Source organism: Ranitomeya imitator, chromosome 2, assembly GCF_032444005.1.
Source record: "Ranitomeya imitator isolate aRanImi1 chromosome 2, aRanImi1.pri, whole genome shotgun sequence".
In the NCBI taxonomy this organism is placed as follows: Eukaryota; Metazoa; Chordata; class Amphibia; order Anura; family Dendrobatidae; genus Ranitomeya; species Ranitomeya imitator.
Window position 1 is genome coordinate 354,703,370 of NC_091283.1, and position 16,645 is coordinate 354,720,014.

The 16,645-nt window shown below is 42.8% G+C and overlaps 1 protein-coding gene across 1 annotated transcript; it reads left to right on the forward strand.

Annotated features, from left to right (window-relative positions):
* The first annotated feature begins 9,204 nt into the window (after positions 1 to 9,204).
* On the forward strand, positions 9,205 to 16,171 carry LOC138666564 (gastrula zinc finger protein XlCGF57.1-like). The gene is made up of 6 exons (XM_069754768.1): positions 9,205 to 9,349; positions 9,479 to 9,658; positions 9,741 to 9,864; positions 9,948 to 10,045; positions 10,244 to 10,334; positions 14,964 to 16,171. The coding sequence occupies exons 1-6, from the start codon at positions 9,272 to 9,274 to the stop codon at positions 16,169 to 16,171; spliced, it is 1,779 nt and encodes a 592-aa protein (XP_069610869.1). The 5' UTR covers positions 9,205 to 9,271.
* The last annotated feature ends 474 nt before the right edge of the window (positions 16,172 to 16,645 follow it).

Below are 16,645 nucleotides of genomic sequence, written 5' to 3' on the forward strand. Positions count from 1 at the left end.
TGATGCCCAGAACCCATTTGTGCCAGGCTGGAGTGACATGGATTTCATGTGGGGCATCAGTAGGTATGTAAATCAGGTGTTAGATCAGTGGCACAAAGGCATTTAACCCCTTAAAAATAGCTGTTACTTATTCAAATCTGTGAAAATGTGCAATTTGCCCACTTTGATGCCAGTTCTGATGCCCAGAACCCATTTGTGCCAGGCTGGAGTGACATGGATTTCATGTGGGGCATCAGTAGGTATGTAAATCAGGTGTTAGATCAGTGGCACAAAGGCATTTAACCCCTTAAAAATAGCTGTTACTTATTCAAATCTGTGAAAATGGGTGATTTGCCCACTTTGATGCCAGTTCTGATGCCCAGAACCCATTTGTGTCAGGCTGGAGTGACATGTATTACATGTGGGGCATCAGTAGGTATGTAAATCAGGTGTTAGATCAGTGGCACAAAGCTATTTAACCCCTTAAAAATAGCTGTTACTTATTCAAAGCTGTGAAAATGGGTGATGTGCCCACTTTGATGCCAGTTCTGATGCCCAGAAACCATTTGTGCCAGGCTGAAGTGATTTGACTTTGATGTGGGGCATCACTAGGTATGTAAATCAGGTGTTAGATTAGTGGCACAAAGGCATTTAACCCTTTAAAAATTGCTGTTACTTATTCAAATCTGTGAAAATGTACGATTTGCCCACTTTGATGCCAGTTCTGATGACCAGAACCCATTTGTGCCAGGCTGCAGTGACATGGATTTCATGTGGGGCATCAGTAGGTATGTAAATCAGGTGTTAGATCAGTGGCACAAAGGCATTTAACCCCTTAAAAATAGCTGTTACTTATTCAAATCTGTGAAAATGGGTGATTTGCCCACTTTGATGCCAGTTCTGATGCCCAGAACCCATTTGTGCCAGGCTGGAGTGACATGGATTTCATGTGGGGCATCAGTAGGTATGTAAATCAGGTGTTAGATCAGTGGCACAAAGGCATTTAACCCCTTAAAAATAGCTGTTACTTATTCAAATCTGTGAAAATGGGTGATTTGCCCACTTTGATGCCAGTTCTGATGCCCAGAACCCATTTGTGCCAGGCTGGAGTGACATGGATTTCATGTGGGGCATCAGTAGGTATGTAAATCAGGTGTTATATCAGTGGCACAAAGGCATTTAACCCCTTAAAAATAGCTGTTACTTATTCAAATCTGTGAAAATGGGTGATGTGCCCACTTTGATGCCAGTTCTGATGCCCAGAAACCATTTGTGCCAGGCTGAAGTGATTTGACTTTGATGTGGGGCATCACTAGGTATGTAAATCAGGTGTTAGATTAGTGGCACAAAGGCATTTAACCCCTTAAAAATTGCTGTTACTTATTCAAATCTGTGAAAATGTACGATTTGCCCACTTTGATGCCAGTTCTGATGACCAGAACCCATTTGTGCCAGGCTGCAGTGACATGGATTTCATGTGGGGCATCAGTAGGTATGTAAATCAGGTGTTAGATCAGTGGCACAAAGGCATTTAACCCCTTAAAAATAGCTGCTACTTATTCAAATCTGTGAAAATGGGTGATTTGCCCACTTTGATGCCAGTTCTGATGCCCAGAACCCATTTGTGCCAGGCTGGAGTGACATGGATTTCATGTGGGGCATCAGTAGGTATGTAAATCAGGTGTTAGATCAGTGGCACAAAGGCATTTAACCCCTTAAAAATAGCTGTTACTTATTCAAATCTGTGAAAATGTGCAATTTGCCCACTTTGATGCCAGTTCTGATGCCCAGAACCCATTTGTGCCAGGCTGGAGTGACATGGATTTCATGTGGGGCATCAGTAGGTATGTAAATCAGGTGTTAGATCAGTGGCACAAAGGCATTTAACCCCTTAAAAATAGCTGTTACTTATTCAAATCTGTGAAAATGGGTGATTTGCCCACTTTGATGCCAGTTCTGATGCCCAGAACCCATTTGTGTCAGGCTGGAGTGACATGTATTACATGTGGGGCATCAGTAGGTATGTAAATCAGGTGTTAGATCAGTGGCACAAAGCTATTTAACCCCTTAAAAATAGCTGTTACTTATTCAAAGCTGTGAAAATGGGTGATGTGCCCACTTTGATGCCAGTTCTGATGCCCAGAAACCATTTGTGCCAGGCTGAAGTGATTTGACTTTGATGTGGGGCATCACTAGGTATGTAAATCAGGTGTTAGATTAGTGGCACAAAGGCATTTAACCCTTTAAAAATTGCTGTTACTTATTCAAATCTGTGAAAATGTACGATTTGCCCACTTTGATGCCAGTTCTGATGACCAGAACCCATTTGTGCCAGGCTGCAGTGACATGGATTTCATGTGGGGCATCAGTAGGTATGTAAATCAGGTGTTAGATCAGTGGCACAAAGGCATTTAACCCCTTAAAAATAGCTGTTACTTATTCAAATCTGTGAAAATGGGTGATTTGCCCACTTTGATGCCAGTTCTGATGCCCAGAACCCATTTGTGCCAGGCTGGAGTGACATGGATTTCATGTGGGGCATCAGTAGGTATGTAAATCAGGTGTTAGATCAGTGGCACAAAGGCATTTAACCCCTTAAAAATAGCTGTTACTTATTCAAATCTGTGAAAATGGGTGATTTGCCCACTTTGATGCCAGTTCTGATGCCCAGAACCCATTTGTGCCAGGCTGGAGTGACATGGATTTCATGTGGGGCATCAGTAGGTATGTAAATCAGGTGTTATATCAGTGGCACAAAGGCATTTAACCCCTTAAAAATAGCTGTTACTTATTCAAATCTGTGAAAATGGGTGATGTGCCCACTTTGATGCCAGTTCTGATGCCCAGAAACCATTTGTGCCAGGCTGAAGTGATTTGACTTTGATGTGGGGCATCACTAGGTATGTAAATCAGGTGTTAGATTAGTGGCACAAAGGCATTTAACCCCTTAAAAATTGCTGTTACTTATTCAAATCTGTGAAAATGTACGATTTGCCCACTTTGATGCCAGTTCTGATGACCAGAACCCATTTGTGCCAGGCTGCAGTGACATGGATTTCATGTGGGGCATCAGTAGGTATGTAAATCAGGTGTTAGATCAGTGGCACAAAGGCATTTAACCCCTTAAAAATAGCTGCTACTTATTCAAATCTGTGAAAATGGGTGATTTGCCCACTTTGATGCCAGTTCTGATGCCCAGAACCCATTTGTGCCAGGCTGGAGTGACATGGATTTCATGTGGGGCATCAGTAGGTATGTAAATCAGGTGTTAGATCAGTGGCACAAAGGCATTTAACCCCTTAAAAATAGCTGTTACTTATTCAAATCTGTGAAAATGGGTGATTTGCCCACTTTGATGCCAGTTCTGATGCCCAGAACCCATTTGTGCCAGGCTGGAGTGACATGGATTTCATGTGGGGCATCAGTAGGTATGTAAATCAGGTGTTATATCAGTGGCACAAAGGCATTTAACCCCTTAAAAATAGCTGTTACTTATTCAAATCTGTGAAAATGGGTGATGTGCCCACTTTGATGCCAGTTCTGATGCCCAGAAACCATTTGTGCCAGGCTGAAGTGATTTGACTTTGATGTGGGGCATCACTAGGTATGTAAATCAGGTGTTAGATTAGTGGCACAAAGGCATTTAACCCCTTAAAAATTGCTGTTACTTATTCAAATTTGTGAAAATGTACGATTTGCCCACTTTGATGCCAGTTCTGATGCCCAGAACCCATTTGTGCCAGGCTGGAGTGACATGGATTTCATGTGGGGCATCAGTAGGTATGTAAATCAGGTGTTAGATCAGTGGCACAAAGGCATTTAACCCCTTAAAAATAGCTGTTACTTATTCAAATCTGTGAAAATGGGTGATTTGCCCACTTTGATGCCAGTTCTGATGCCCAGAACTCATTTGTGCCAGGCTGCAGTGACATGGATTTCATGTGGGGCATCAGTAGGTATGTAAATCAGGTGTTAGATCAGTGGCACAAAGGCATTTAACCCCTTAAAAATAGCTGTTACTTATTCAAATCTGTGAAAATGGGTGATTTGCCCACTTTGATGCCAGTTCTGATGCCCATAACCCATTTGTGCCAGGCTGGAGTGACATGGATTTCATGTGGGGCATCAGTAGGTATGTAAATCAGGTGTTAGATCAGTGGCACAAAGGCATTTAACCCCTTAAAAATAGCTGTTACTTATTCAAATCTGTGAAAATGGGTGATTTGCCCACTTTGATGCCAGTTCTGATGCCCAGAACCCATTTGTGCCAGGCTGGAGTGACCTGGATTTCATGTGGGGCATCACTAGGTATGTAAATCAGGTGTTAGATCAGTGGCACAAAGGCATTTAACCCCTTAAAAATAGCTGTTACTTATTCGCATGTGTGAAAATTGGTTCTCTGCCCACTTTGATGCCAGTTCTGATGCCCAGAACCCATTTGTGCCAGGCTGGAGTGACATGCATTTCATGTGGGGCATCAGTAAATATGTAAATCAGGTGTTAGATCAGTGGCACAAAGGCATTTAACCCCTTCAATACCATACCTCAGTGCTCAGTTTGATGCCCATTTTTGTGCCAGCCTTCTAAATTTTGTATCTGTTTTTAAGTGCATTCACAAAAGGACACATGACCGCATATTATTATATACTCAGAATGGTTTATTTTTATACCAAAACCTGAAAAAAACAGAAAATAAAAAATAGCCGAATAAGAAACTGAACGAATAAGAAACCAACTTCAGCTTCGTCCTGACCCCACACATAATCTTCCCCTCATCCAGCACCATGACAACCAGCACAGCAGAGTCCTGCATACACTGAGGCCCCTGATCATGTGACCCCTGACTCCTCCCCTCCTGTGACCTCATCACAGGTCCTGTGCGCACAGAGCAGCCATATATGTGGAGTGCGGCTCTGCAGGTGGAGGTAGGTGCTGGAGATTCCCCATTACTGGGCAGTAACCCCTTCAGTGCTGACACTACTGTGCCCTCGGCTTCCCTTATATCTAGTGCTGGGATCTTTCTTCCATTTCTCTATATTTTGTCGCCATTTTCGGCTCCATATAATGTAACTCATTCCTATTAATATATTTTTGATGTTATTAATATGGAAAAGGGTATTTATGAAAAAAGGAAAAGTGTGAAAACCTTTGAAACACTTTGGAAACCGTGGATGGAGAGGATCTGATTCCAAGGGAATGTGGCTTGCTTATGGAAGCAATGTATGCTATTGTCCTATTCTTGTTTATAGAGGGAAGGGGGGGGAGGGAATTGGGGAACTGTTTCAAAAACCTGTTTATTCTCCTTTTTGACACAATTGTGTCTGTTTGTCAACTTGACTACTGTTAATAAAAATTATCTGATTTTAAAAATATATATAATTTGAGGACCCCCCATTGAAGAAGCGATTAGAAAACACGCCCCGATGCGCGTTTCGCAACTGAGCAGTCCACACTCAGGTACAACACACTTGTGTCTATTTCTAACTATTTCTTGGCATTATGTTTCACTCTTTCAGCTTAGGCTACTTTCACACTGGCGTTTTTTGCCAGATGTCGCAATGCGTCGTTTATGGCAAAAAATGCATCCTGCAAAGTTGTTTGCAGGATGCGTTTTTGCCCCATAGATTAACATTAGCGACGCTTTGCCACACGTCGCAACCGTCGTGCGATGGTTGCGCCGTGTTGTGGCGGACCGCCAGGAGCAAAAAACGTTAAATGTAACGTTTTTTGCTCCTGACGGACCGCTTTTTCCGACCGCGCATGCGCGGCCGGAACTCCGCCCCCACCTCCCCGCACCTCACAATGGGGCAGCGGATGCGCCGGAGAAATGCATCCGCTGCACCCGTTGTGCAGTGCGTCAAACGCTAGCGTCGGAATCTCTGCCCGACGCATTGCGACGGGGAGATTCCGATGCTAGTGTGACAGTAGCCTTAGGCTATAGACAGTCTTTAACACAATGATCTATCCTCTTAGTATTATGCTATAAAATTGCAGGAGATACTATGCTATAAAATACTATACTATAAAATTGCCAGCGGCACTTTTAGCCGCTTTGTGAACTGTCGCTTCATATATATTTCCATACATAGGCTATTTGATATGTTTTGTATGTTTCTTACCAGTTACTGTTTCTGTGGTTTACATGCACTGGCACTTTATGAATGTAGGGACTTTGATCACTATGTATAGTACATCTATAAAGCAATATACTCCTATTCATTACTATTGGAATATTTGTGTGTGATCTGCTCAGCTGTCACTCTGTTGCGTTTTCCCTTGTGATTATATATAGGAATATATATGATATATTTTACTTTATTTATATCAATAAAAATTAATATTTTATTGTTTTTTGGAACTTTCCTTGTTGGTTTGGTTTCCTATTTTTTTTTGGAGGTGTACCCTACTTTGCATTTATGTGGTCATTTGTTTTGGGTTATAGGCTCTCGAAAAATGGCACTATTTTTATATATTTATTTATTTTTACAAACTTTGAAATTTTTTTTCACCTCTTAAATAAAAAAGAACCTAGACATATTTGGTGTCTATGAACTTGTAATGACCTGGAGAATCACAATGGCAGGTCAGTTTTATCAATTAGTGAGCATAGTAAAAAAAAAAAAAAAAAATCCAAAAACCGTTGTGGAATTGCACTTTTTTTTTGCAATTTCACCGAATTTGGAACTTTTTCCCATTTTCCAATACATGATATGGTAAAATCAATGGTGGCATTCAAAAGTACATCTCATCTTGCAAAAACCAAGCCCTCACATGGCCATATTGACAGAAAAATAAAAAAAGGTATGGCCGTGGGAAGAAGGGGAGCAAAAAATTGAAACGCAAAAATGAAAATACCCCTGGTCCTTAAGGGGTTAACACTGTCCCTGCTGAAAAGCACCACACAGCTGAGGATAAGGCACCAGGACTACGAACTCCATGAACACAGCAGAAGCACCACTGAAACCAGAGAGCTATTTGCTCCAGGCTTTGTCAACATAGCCCACTCTATGGCCGGCTTCACACTCAGCGTATGAAAATATGGTCCGTATATTACGGCCGTAATACGCTGAAAAGTCCCGAAAATAGTGGTCCGTAGCTCCTCCGTAGGCAGGGTGTTTCAGCGTTTTTTGCGCATGGCATCCTCCGTATGTAATCCGTATGGCAGCCAAAATGCGTGTTTTTATCGCAGGCTTGCAAAACCGACATACGGCTCTACAAGGGATCCATGTGTTAAAAAAAACAAAAACAAACATATAATATATATATACCGTATATACTCGAGTATAAGCCGAGATTTTCAGCCCAAATTTTTGGGCTGAAAGTGCCCCTCTCGGCTTATACTCGAGTCAAGGTGGGTGGCAGGGTCGGCGGATGAGGGCGCTGAGGCATACTTACCTAGTCCTGGCGATCCTGGCGCTCCCCCTGCCGTCCCACGGTATTCTGTGCTGCAGTTCTTCCCCTCTTCAGCGGTCACGTGGGACCGCTCATTAAAAAAATGAATAGGTGGCTCCACCTCCCATAGGGGTGGAGCCGCCTATTCATTTCTCTAATCAGCGGTGCCGGTGACCGCTGATAGAGAAAGAGGCTGCGGCACCGAAGACCGTGGGACGGCAGGGGGAGCGCCAGGATCGCCAGGACTAGGTAAGTATGTAATATTCACCTGTCCGCGTTCCAGCCGCCGGGCGTCGCTCCATCTTCCCGGTGCCTCCATCTTCCCGGCGTCTGCGCTCTTGACTGTTCAGGTCAGAGGGCGCGATGACGCATATAGTGTGCGCGGCGCCCTCTGCCTGATCAGTCAGAGCAGAGACGCCGGGAAGATGGAGGCGCCGGGACCGGACGCTGGGAGCTGCAAGCAAGAGAGGTGAGTATGTGTTGTTTTTTTTTTTATTGCAGCAGCAGCAGCGACAATGGCAGAGCATCTATGGGGAAATATGAACGGTGCAGAGCACTGTATATGGGGCACAGCTATGGGGCACAATGAACGGTGCAGAGCATATATGGGGCACAGCTATGGGGCACAATGAACGGTGCAGAGCACTGTATATGGGGCACAGCTATGGGGCACAATGAACGGTGCAGAGCATTGTATATGGGGCACAGCTATGGGGCACAATGAACGGTGCAGAGCACTGTATATGGGGCACAGCTATGGGGCACAATGAACGGTGCAGAGCATTGTATATGGGGCACAGCTATGGGGCACAATGAACGGTGCAGAGCACTATATGGGGCACAGATATGGGGCAAAATGAACAGTGCAGAGCATTGTATATGGGGCACAGATATGGAGCAATAATGAACGGTGCCGAGCACAGTATGGGGCACAGCTATGGGACAAAATGAACGGTGCCGAGCACAGTATGGAGCACAGCTATGGGACAAAATGAACGGTGCAGAGCACAGTATGGGGCACAGCTATGGGACAATAATGAACGGTGCAGAGCATTGTATATGGGGCACAGATTTGGGGCATAATGAACGGTGCAGAGCACTATACGGGGCACAGCTATGGGACAAAATGAACGGTGCAGAGCATTATACGGGGCACAGCTATGGGACAAAATGAACGGTGCAGAGCATTATACGGGGCACAGCTATGGGATAAAATGAACGGTGCAGAGCACTATACGGGGCACAGCTATGGGACAAAATGAACGGTGCAGAGCACTATATGGGGCACAGCTATGGGGAAATATGAACGGTGCAGAGCACTATATGGCACAGCTATGGGAAAATAATGATCTATTTTTATTTTTGAAATTCACCGGTAAATGCTGCATTTCCACCCTAGGCTTATACTCGAGTCAATAAGTTTTCCCAGTTTTTTGTGGCAAAATTAGGGGGGTCGGCTTATACTCGAGTATATACGGTATATATATATATATGTATGGCAGGGAGACACATATATGTATATATATTAATATTTCTTCCAGCGCGATATAGCAGTAATTCAATAAACTTCCACTTTTCTGTATGAATCGGTGAAATTACTTTGATAGGCTTTCACGTACAGTTACCGTACACATTTGCTCGAAGCTGACAGGAACAAATAGGTACTGTACTCACCCATTTCCATCAGTTCTCCCAGCCCAGAGCAACCAGTCCTGTATGGAATCCAACATTTAAATGTTGTATCTCCTCATATATTTTACCTTATTTTCTTCAGTAATTATATTATTGCATTTATGATGTTACATCGGCCTCATCTTCCCCAATTCAGGTACCTACAATATCGGATCCTCTCAGTGCAGATCTTCTGTATAAGAGAATTTTTTTGATTGATGTGTCAAGGATGAATATGGACAGAGACAAGATGGTGGAGAGGATATTACACCTCACCCTAGAGATCCTCTTCTGGCTTACTGGAGAGGTGAGAGATTCTGATGACCTCACATTACATCATTCTTATGTATGGAAATAACAGATGGACAGAACTGGAGAGGTGAGGACTCTGGAAATGTCTGTAGTGAGATTTATTAATGTGTCTCTCCATTACCAGGATTACACAGTAGTGAAGAAGACCTCTAGTGATCGCTGTCAGGACCCTCTGTCTGAGGAATGGGGAAGACCCCTGAGCCCAATCACTGGGCCTCCACCGCACCCCCTGATACATAAGGACATCAATGACCAGAATATTCTAGAACTCACCTACAAGATGATTGAGCTGCTGACTGGAGAGGTGACACTGCTGGGAATGCTGGGACATTATACAGTAATGCTAAGAAGGGATCAGGGGATGACGGTATCTCTGTATATGTCAGGTTCCTATAAGGTGTCAGGATGTCACCGTTTATTTCTCCATGGAGGAGTGGGAGTATTTAGAAGAACACAAAGATCTGTACAAGGACGTCATGATGGAGGTTCCCCAGCCCCTCACATCACCAGGTAATAGATAGGACTAAATACACACGGCCTATAATTATCTATATGTGAAGAATGAATTCAGTCCCTGTATGTGTTTCCTCCAGTTCTATCCAGTAAGAGGACAACACCAGAGAGATGTCCCCATCCTCTTCTTCCACAGGAATGTAAACAAGAAGATCTTGTTGTTCCTCAGGATCATCAGGTAAATGGAGAGAAGATGTCATGAGATCTCCTCTATGATGTGTAGACGGCTGTGAAGATCTTGTTCTCAGTCTTGTTTTATCCACCAGTATTATATGTTTTATACTTGTGTAATGAGAACAGTGGAGATGACAGGATTAGAGCTGATCATAGATGTGACTTCTCCATCTGTCTGTGACTTTTACAATATTTGTTTCAGGGTGAAGATCTGACCCATATTAATACTACAGAGACATATGTGAATGATGATGAATGGTGTAAAGAGGAGATTCCTACAGATAACAGTGCAGGTGAGTAGTAACCACTAAATGCAGAGAAACAATCTTAATGGGGTCAAATAGGATGGGTGTATGACATACAGTTGAATCATTTTATTCTTTGCAGAAGGAAATACATGAAAACAATATTCTAAAATATCCTCCCAATCCTCAGCCTTTATGGAGGAAATCAATGATATCCATTTAGCAACCACTAACAGCTAGGCCTATAGATCACTTAATGAATATACATTGTAAGGAGACCAAAAAGAAAAAGACTATAGAGTGTCAAAAAGGGGAAATATGAATTCTGCCATAAAGGCATCTCTGATAACTCATCAGTAAAGTTAACCACCTGTTTCACCCGTGTTCAGACTAAGCGGATAAGAGGGAATAGTGGGCACTTGGCACTTTCCCCCTGTTCTACAGTAAGAGAACCTGTTTTTGTCCCACTGTAATAGTATCACCAAAAATAAATTACAATACAGTAGTGATGTTCCTCTATGTGTCCCCCATACATATGCTTATGTCTCCTTTGTGTCCAAATATAGTAGAATTGCCTCCACCATGGCAGCCATACAGTGATATTCTCCAAATATTATAACCCTATACAGGTATAATGTCCCTCAATATAGTAGTAATATTCCCCTTCAAGGTCTAATACATTACAACATTTCTCAGTGGTGCCGTCATATATTAATAATGTCACCCAATGGCAACCAAACATTAAATAATAACATTAACCCATTAAGGACCAGGGGTATTTCCATTTTTGCGTTTCCATTTTTTGCTCCCCTTCTTCCCACGGTCATAACTTTTTTTTATTTTTCCGTCAATATGGCCATGTGAGGGCTTTTTTTTTGCAGGACGAGTTGTACTTTTGAATAGCACCACTGATTTTACCATGCCGTGTAATGGAAAACAGGAAAAAAATTCCAAATGCGGTGAAATTGCAAAAAAAGTGCAATACCCCAGTTGTTTTTTAGATTCTTTTTTTTCACCATGTTCACTAAATTGTAACACTGACCTGCCAATATGATTCTCCAGATCATTATGAGTTCATAGACCCCAAACATCTATAGGTTCTTTTTTATTTGAGTGGTGAAAAAAAAAATCCAAAGTTTATTAAAAAAAAAAATGTTGCCATTTTCCGAGACCCGAAGCATCTCAATTTTTCGGGTTCAGGTGAGGGCTTATGTTTTGTGCGCCATTCTGATGTTTTTATTGATACAATTTTGGAGTGTATACAATTTTTTTTGGATCGCACGTTATTGCATTTTATTGCAATGTTGCAGTGACCAAAAAAAATAATTCTGGCTTTTTGATTTTTTTTTTTTTTTCTCGCTACGTCATTTACCGATTGGATTATTTTTATATATTGATAGAATGGGCAATTCTGAACGCGGCGATACCAAAAATGTCTAGGTTTCATTTTTTTATTTTATTTTGAATGGGGCGAAAGGGGGGTGATTTGAACTTTTATATATTTTTTTTATATATTTTTGAAAACCTTTTTTTTTACTTTTGGCATGCCATAACCTGATTGGCTCTGCTACATACAGGCGATGATCAGATCACCTGTATGCATCCGAATTCCTCACTTGCTATGAGCGCCGACCACCGGGCGGCACTCATAGAAATCCGTCAGTGACAACCATAGAGGTCTGCAGGAGACTGTTGTGAATTCTGTGGCAGAGCTCCCTCCTGTGGTCACAAGTGGTACTTCGGCTGGTTCTCTCTGTGAGCTTCCATTGGTGGAGGAAAGTGGTACTGCGCCTTCTGAGTTTCCTTCCTCAGGTGATGTGGTGAAGTCGTTAGGTGCTGCTCTATTTAACTCCACCTAGTGCTTTGATCCTGGCCTCCAGTCAATGTTCTAGTATTGGACCTGTTTCCTCCTGGATCGTTCCTGTGGCCTGCTGCTCTGCATAGCTAAGTTCCTCTTTGCTATTTGTTTGCTGTTTTTTTCTGTCCAGCTTGTCAATTTGTTTTTTACTGCTTGCTGGAAGCTCTGGGACGCAGAGGGTGTACCTCCGTGCCGTTAGTTCGGTACGGAGGGTCTTTTTGCCCCCTTTGCGTGGTTTTTGTAGGGTTTTGTGTTGACCGCAAAGTTACCTTTCCTATCCTCGCTCTGTTTAGAAAGTCGGGCCTCACTTTGCTAAATCTATTTCATCTCTACGTTTGTCTTTTCATCTTAACTCACAGTCATTATATGTGGGGGCTGCCTTATCCTTTGGGGTATTTCTCTGAGGCAAGGTAGGCTTATTTTCTATCTTCAGGCTAGCTAGTTTCTCAGGCCATGCCGAGTTGCATAGGGAGCGTTAGGCGCAATCCACGGCTGCCTTTAGTGTGGTTGGAGAGGATTAGGGATTGCGGTCAACAGAGTTCCCACGTCTCAGAGCTCGTTCTTGTTTTTTGGGTTATTGCCAGGTCACTGTATGTGCGCTGACCTCTATGTCCATTGTGGTACTGAATTACCTTTCATAACAGGATACCTCTGGTTGTTATGCTAACCCATCGGTGACCCGAGATCATGTGACGGGGGTCTGCGATGGGCGGATTTCCGGAGTGCTTTCCGGTTGTGCTTGTTAAATTCCACTGTCAGTTTGACAGCGGCATTTAATGGGTTAACAGCTGTAGGAGGATTGAGATTCCTCCCACGGCTGTTAGAGGCACATGACAGCTGGAAAAGGTGCAGGCTCATCCCCGAAGCCTGCACCAAACAGGGGGAGGCGTCCAATGACGGATAGATCTGTCATTGGACATTAAGAGGTTAAGATGGCAGAAAACTACTTAATTCGTCAATAGGTGTAATAACTATTTTGACGTCACAGGCAGCTTCTGGAAATTACCACAAAATGGATATTTCTGAATGAAAATGACAAATATACCATTTTAGTTCCCAGAATATAGTGCTTCTGGAGACAGGCACACAGTAAATAGATAAATGGGTTATTTCCACTACAGCAATGCTAAACATGTGGACTCTTATTATGGATTGAGTGCACTGCAAGGCTCAGAAGGAGGGGGGTATTTGGATTTGGGAGCTTAGATTTTGTTAGATTGTTTTAATGAATACATGTTGCTTTTAAAAACTTTTTAGCTACTAGCAATGTAGAATCTTGTCATGCTGGTGACTTGTTGTCACAATCCAATTTTGGATTTGTGGCAGATCCGGTTGCCTCAGTTTAAGACCTTTTTTCCTTTCTGGTCATCAGGGGTTAATGCAGTTTTTTTTCCCCCCGGTGGCCGCTGATGTTATTGCATTGCTGCTGGGTCGGCTGATGTTTGTGGGGACCCCTCCCTCCATCCTTTAAGAGTTCACCTGGTTCATCAGCTGACTGTTGGTGTTAGTTCATTCTTCAGCGAAAAAAACGGAAGTAGGAGCTAGCTGGGAACTGTTGTTCTACAGCTGTGTCCGTTGTATCTGATGTTTCTTCCTGCTGTGCTGTGCCTTACAGCATTAAGCTAAGTGTGGTTTTCCTTTTCCTTGTCTGTATACTCTGTTATGGTGATATTTATACACTGGTGCAGTCCACCTCTCTTGGGGGGGAGAGGGGGTCACTGATAGTGCCTGCACAGGAGACAGGGATACACTGGCGGCTCAGGCCTCCTAACCTTCATAGGTATCCCTGAGATAAGGGAAAGCCAGGGCCCCTTATAGTGGCAGGGACAGGTGCGGGTCCCAGTACGCCGTCCTGCCCCCTTATCGCCTTAAACGGCGTGACACTTGCATGGTTGGTGGGTGCCGTCCTATTTACTGCATTCTCCACTCTGCTACACCCTGTGTCAGGCCGCCTCACTGAATTGCCTCTTGCTACACCCCCAGCAGCTACACTCTGCAGGAATTAAACCCACTTTACCCTGAAGAGTTTTGCTTCCCTAGCAGGAAGGGGATATATTAGGCAGCTCCACCCACCACACCTTGCCTGAACTTAGGATCCTTTTTTCAGTACATCTCTAGTTACCTGTGTAGGTCCATGTTTGTTTTTACTCGCCTCCTACCAACCCAGCTTGTTTACTTGTCTATCGGACCTCTTTGCTCCTGACACTGTTTTCATATTTTGACCCTGTGCTTGCCCACCCTGATCTTGGATTGTCTGACCTTTTTTTCTGTCTTTGCCCTCTGTACCTCATGTTGTGCCTCTGACCCTTCAGTTAGCTGCTTCAGGTCTGGGTACTGCCCTGGAAGGGCACCTTGTGACTACCCTAATGGCCCAAGTCTATCCTCACGATCAGAGACTCCAGTGAAGACCAGGTAGTCACTTAATTAAGCCCTTCCAGGGTAAGCCAGGCCAGTGGCGCACACCCACCGCCATCACAAAACTCTGTTTTTTCAATGACAGATGATGGGCCTAAGTAGTGACTTGTTTTTTTGCAGGATGAGTAAAATGTTATATTTGTTTTAGTTTTGGCTACACAACATTTTTGGTGTCTTTCTTTTTTTCAAATACAGAGAAAGGGCGAACAGAGTCCAACATCACACTTTAATGGTTCTTGCTCTTAGGTCTACTGTTAGAATGTGAACAACTTTTTGTATTTGTGAATAATTTAATTTTTCTACATAATTTGCAATTTGTATGGAAATTTTATATAGAAACGTTGTAAAGATATAATTTTTAAAGATATTTTATAAAAAAAAATAATTGGTTTTATTCTTGACAGATGACTGTGACAGGAGTTCAGAGGATCAACTGACGTCTTCAATTTTCAACTCCAATGAATTTGAGATCCCACAGGATACAAATAATGTATATCCCATTATCCTAGACATACCATCATCCATTCACAGCAAAGATCTATCACCTGACCCTACTGAACAGGTCCTATCTTTTGATTCATCGCAAACTACTAAGAAAAATAAAACTCACGAAAAATGCATTAAAAATCAAACTGCTCTTATGGCAGAGAAACCATTTGCATGCTCTGAATATGGACACGCTTTTTCCCTTAAAACATCTGTTGCTCAGCAAAGAATTCACTCAAAGGAAAAAATAATGTATTGTTCAGAGTGTGGGAGATATTTTAACCAGAAATCAGAGCTTGTTAAACATGAGAAAGCTCACACAGCGGAAAAAACAAATTCATGTTCTGAATGTGGAAAATGTTTTGTAGATAGATCAAATCTTATTTTACATCAGACAAGCCACACATGCAAGAAGCTTTTTTCATGTTTAGATTGTGGGAAATGTTTTAATAAGAAACCGCACCTTGTTAGACATCTTAAAACTCACACAGGTGACAAACCATTTTGTTGTTCAGAATGTGGATATTGTTTTGCAGAGAAATCAAATCTTGTTAGACATCAAAGAATTCACACAGGGGAGAAGCCATTTTCCTGCTCAGAATGTGGGAAATGTTTTACAGCGCAATCAGCTCTTGTGAGACACCAGAGAATTCACACAGCGGACAAGCCATATTCTTGTTCAGAATGTGGGAGACGTTTTACAGATAGGTCAAGTTTTATTAGACATCAGAGAATTCACACAGGGGAGAAGCCATTTTTATGTTCAGAATGTGGGAAATGTTTTACAGATAAATTAGTTCTTGTGAGACATCAAAGAATACACACAGGGGAGAAGCCATTCTTATGTCCAGAATGTGGGAAATGTTTTACCAACAAATCACATCTTCTTGTGCATCAAAGAACTCACACAGGGGAGAAGCCATTTTCCTGTTCAGAATGTGGAAAATGTTTCACAGCTAAATCAGGTCTGGTGAACCATGGGAGAATTCATACAGGGGAGAAGCCATTTTCTTGTTCAGTATGTGGAAAATGTTTTACAGCTAGATCAGATCTTGTTAAACATAGGAGAATTCACACAGAGTTAAGCCATATATTGCATTTTCAAATTTTACAAGGAAACAGATAACAAATTCAATGTATATGTCATGATCCGGACCGGGTTTTGAGTCCTCTCTACCCCTTTCCCGGTCTGGTCATGTCAGGGGTTAACTTTGCTCTGCCTCATTTTGGGTTCAGGTTTGCTATTTTCCTCCGCTGCATCCTACAGGCGGTTTCTGTTATATTTTCTGCCTACAGCGTGAGTATCTGACTCTGGTGTTACCCTGATTTGTCCTGCTGCTTTTGCTGACTTCGCTTGTGTCTGTTCCCTCCCCTCTCCCTGCCCTGACTTAGAGTTTGACTCCGCTTTGATCCTGACCTAACTTCGTCTCTTGCTTCTGGTACTTCGGCTTCTGACTGGTATTGACTCCCTGGCTACCGGGTGACTCTGTGTTTGGTGTTTTCCCTTTGTAATGCATTACTCTCTAGGTTTTGACCCGGCTAGTTTGTCTATTCTACTTCCACCTGGTGGTAGCCTCGCTGTAGCGCTGCAGGTCTCTTC

Bases quoted from the DNA above. Each gene is read 5' to 3' on its own strand.
- LOC138666564 (XM_069754768.1), top strand. From the start codon at position 9,272: ATGAATATGGACAGAGACAAGATGGTGGAGAGGATATTACACCTCACC. The intron at 9,350-9,478 runs GTGAGAGATTCT...CTCCATTACCAG, and splicing joins TCTTCTGGCTTACTGGAGAG to GATTACACAGTAGTGAAGAA. The intron at 9,865-9,947 runs GTAATAGATAGG...TGTTTCCTCCAG, and splicing joins CCAGCCCCTCACATCACCAG to TTCTATCCAGTAAGAGGACA.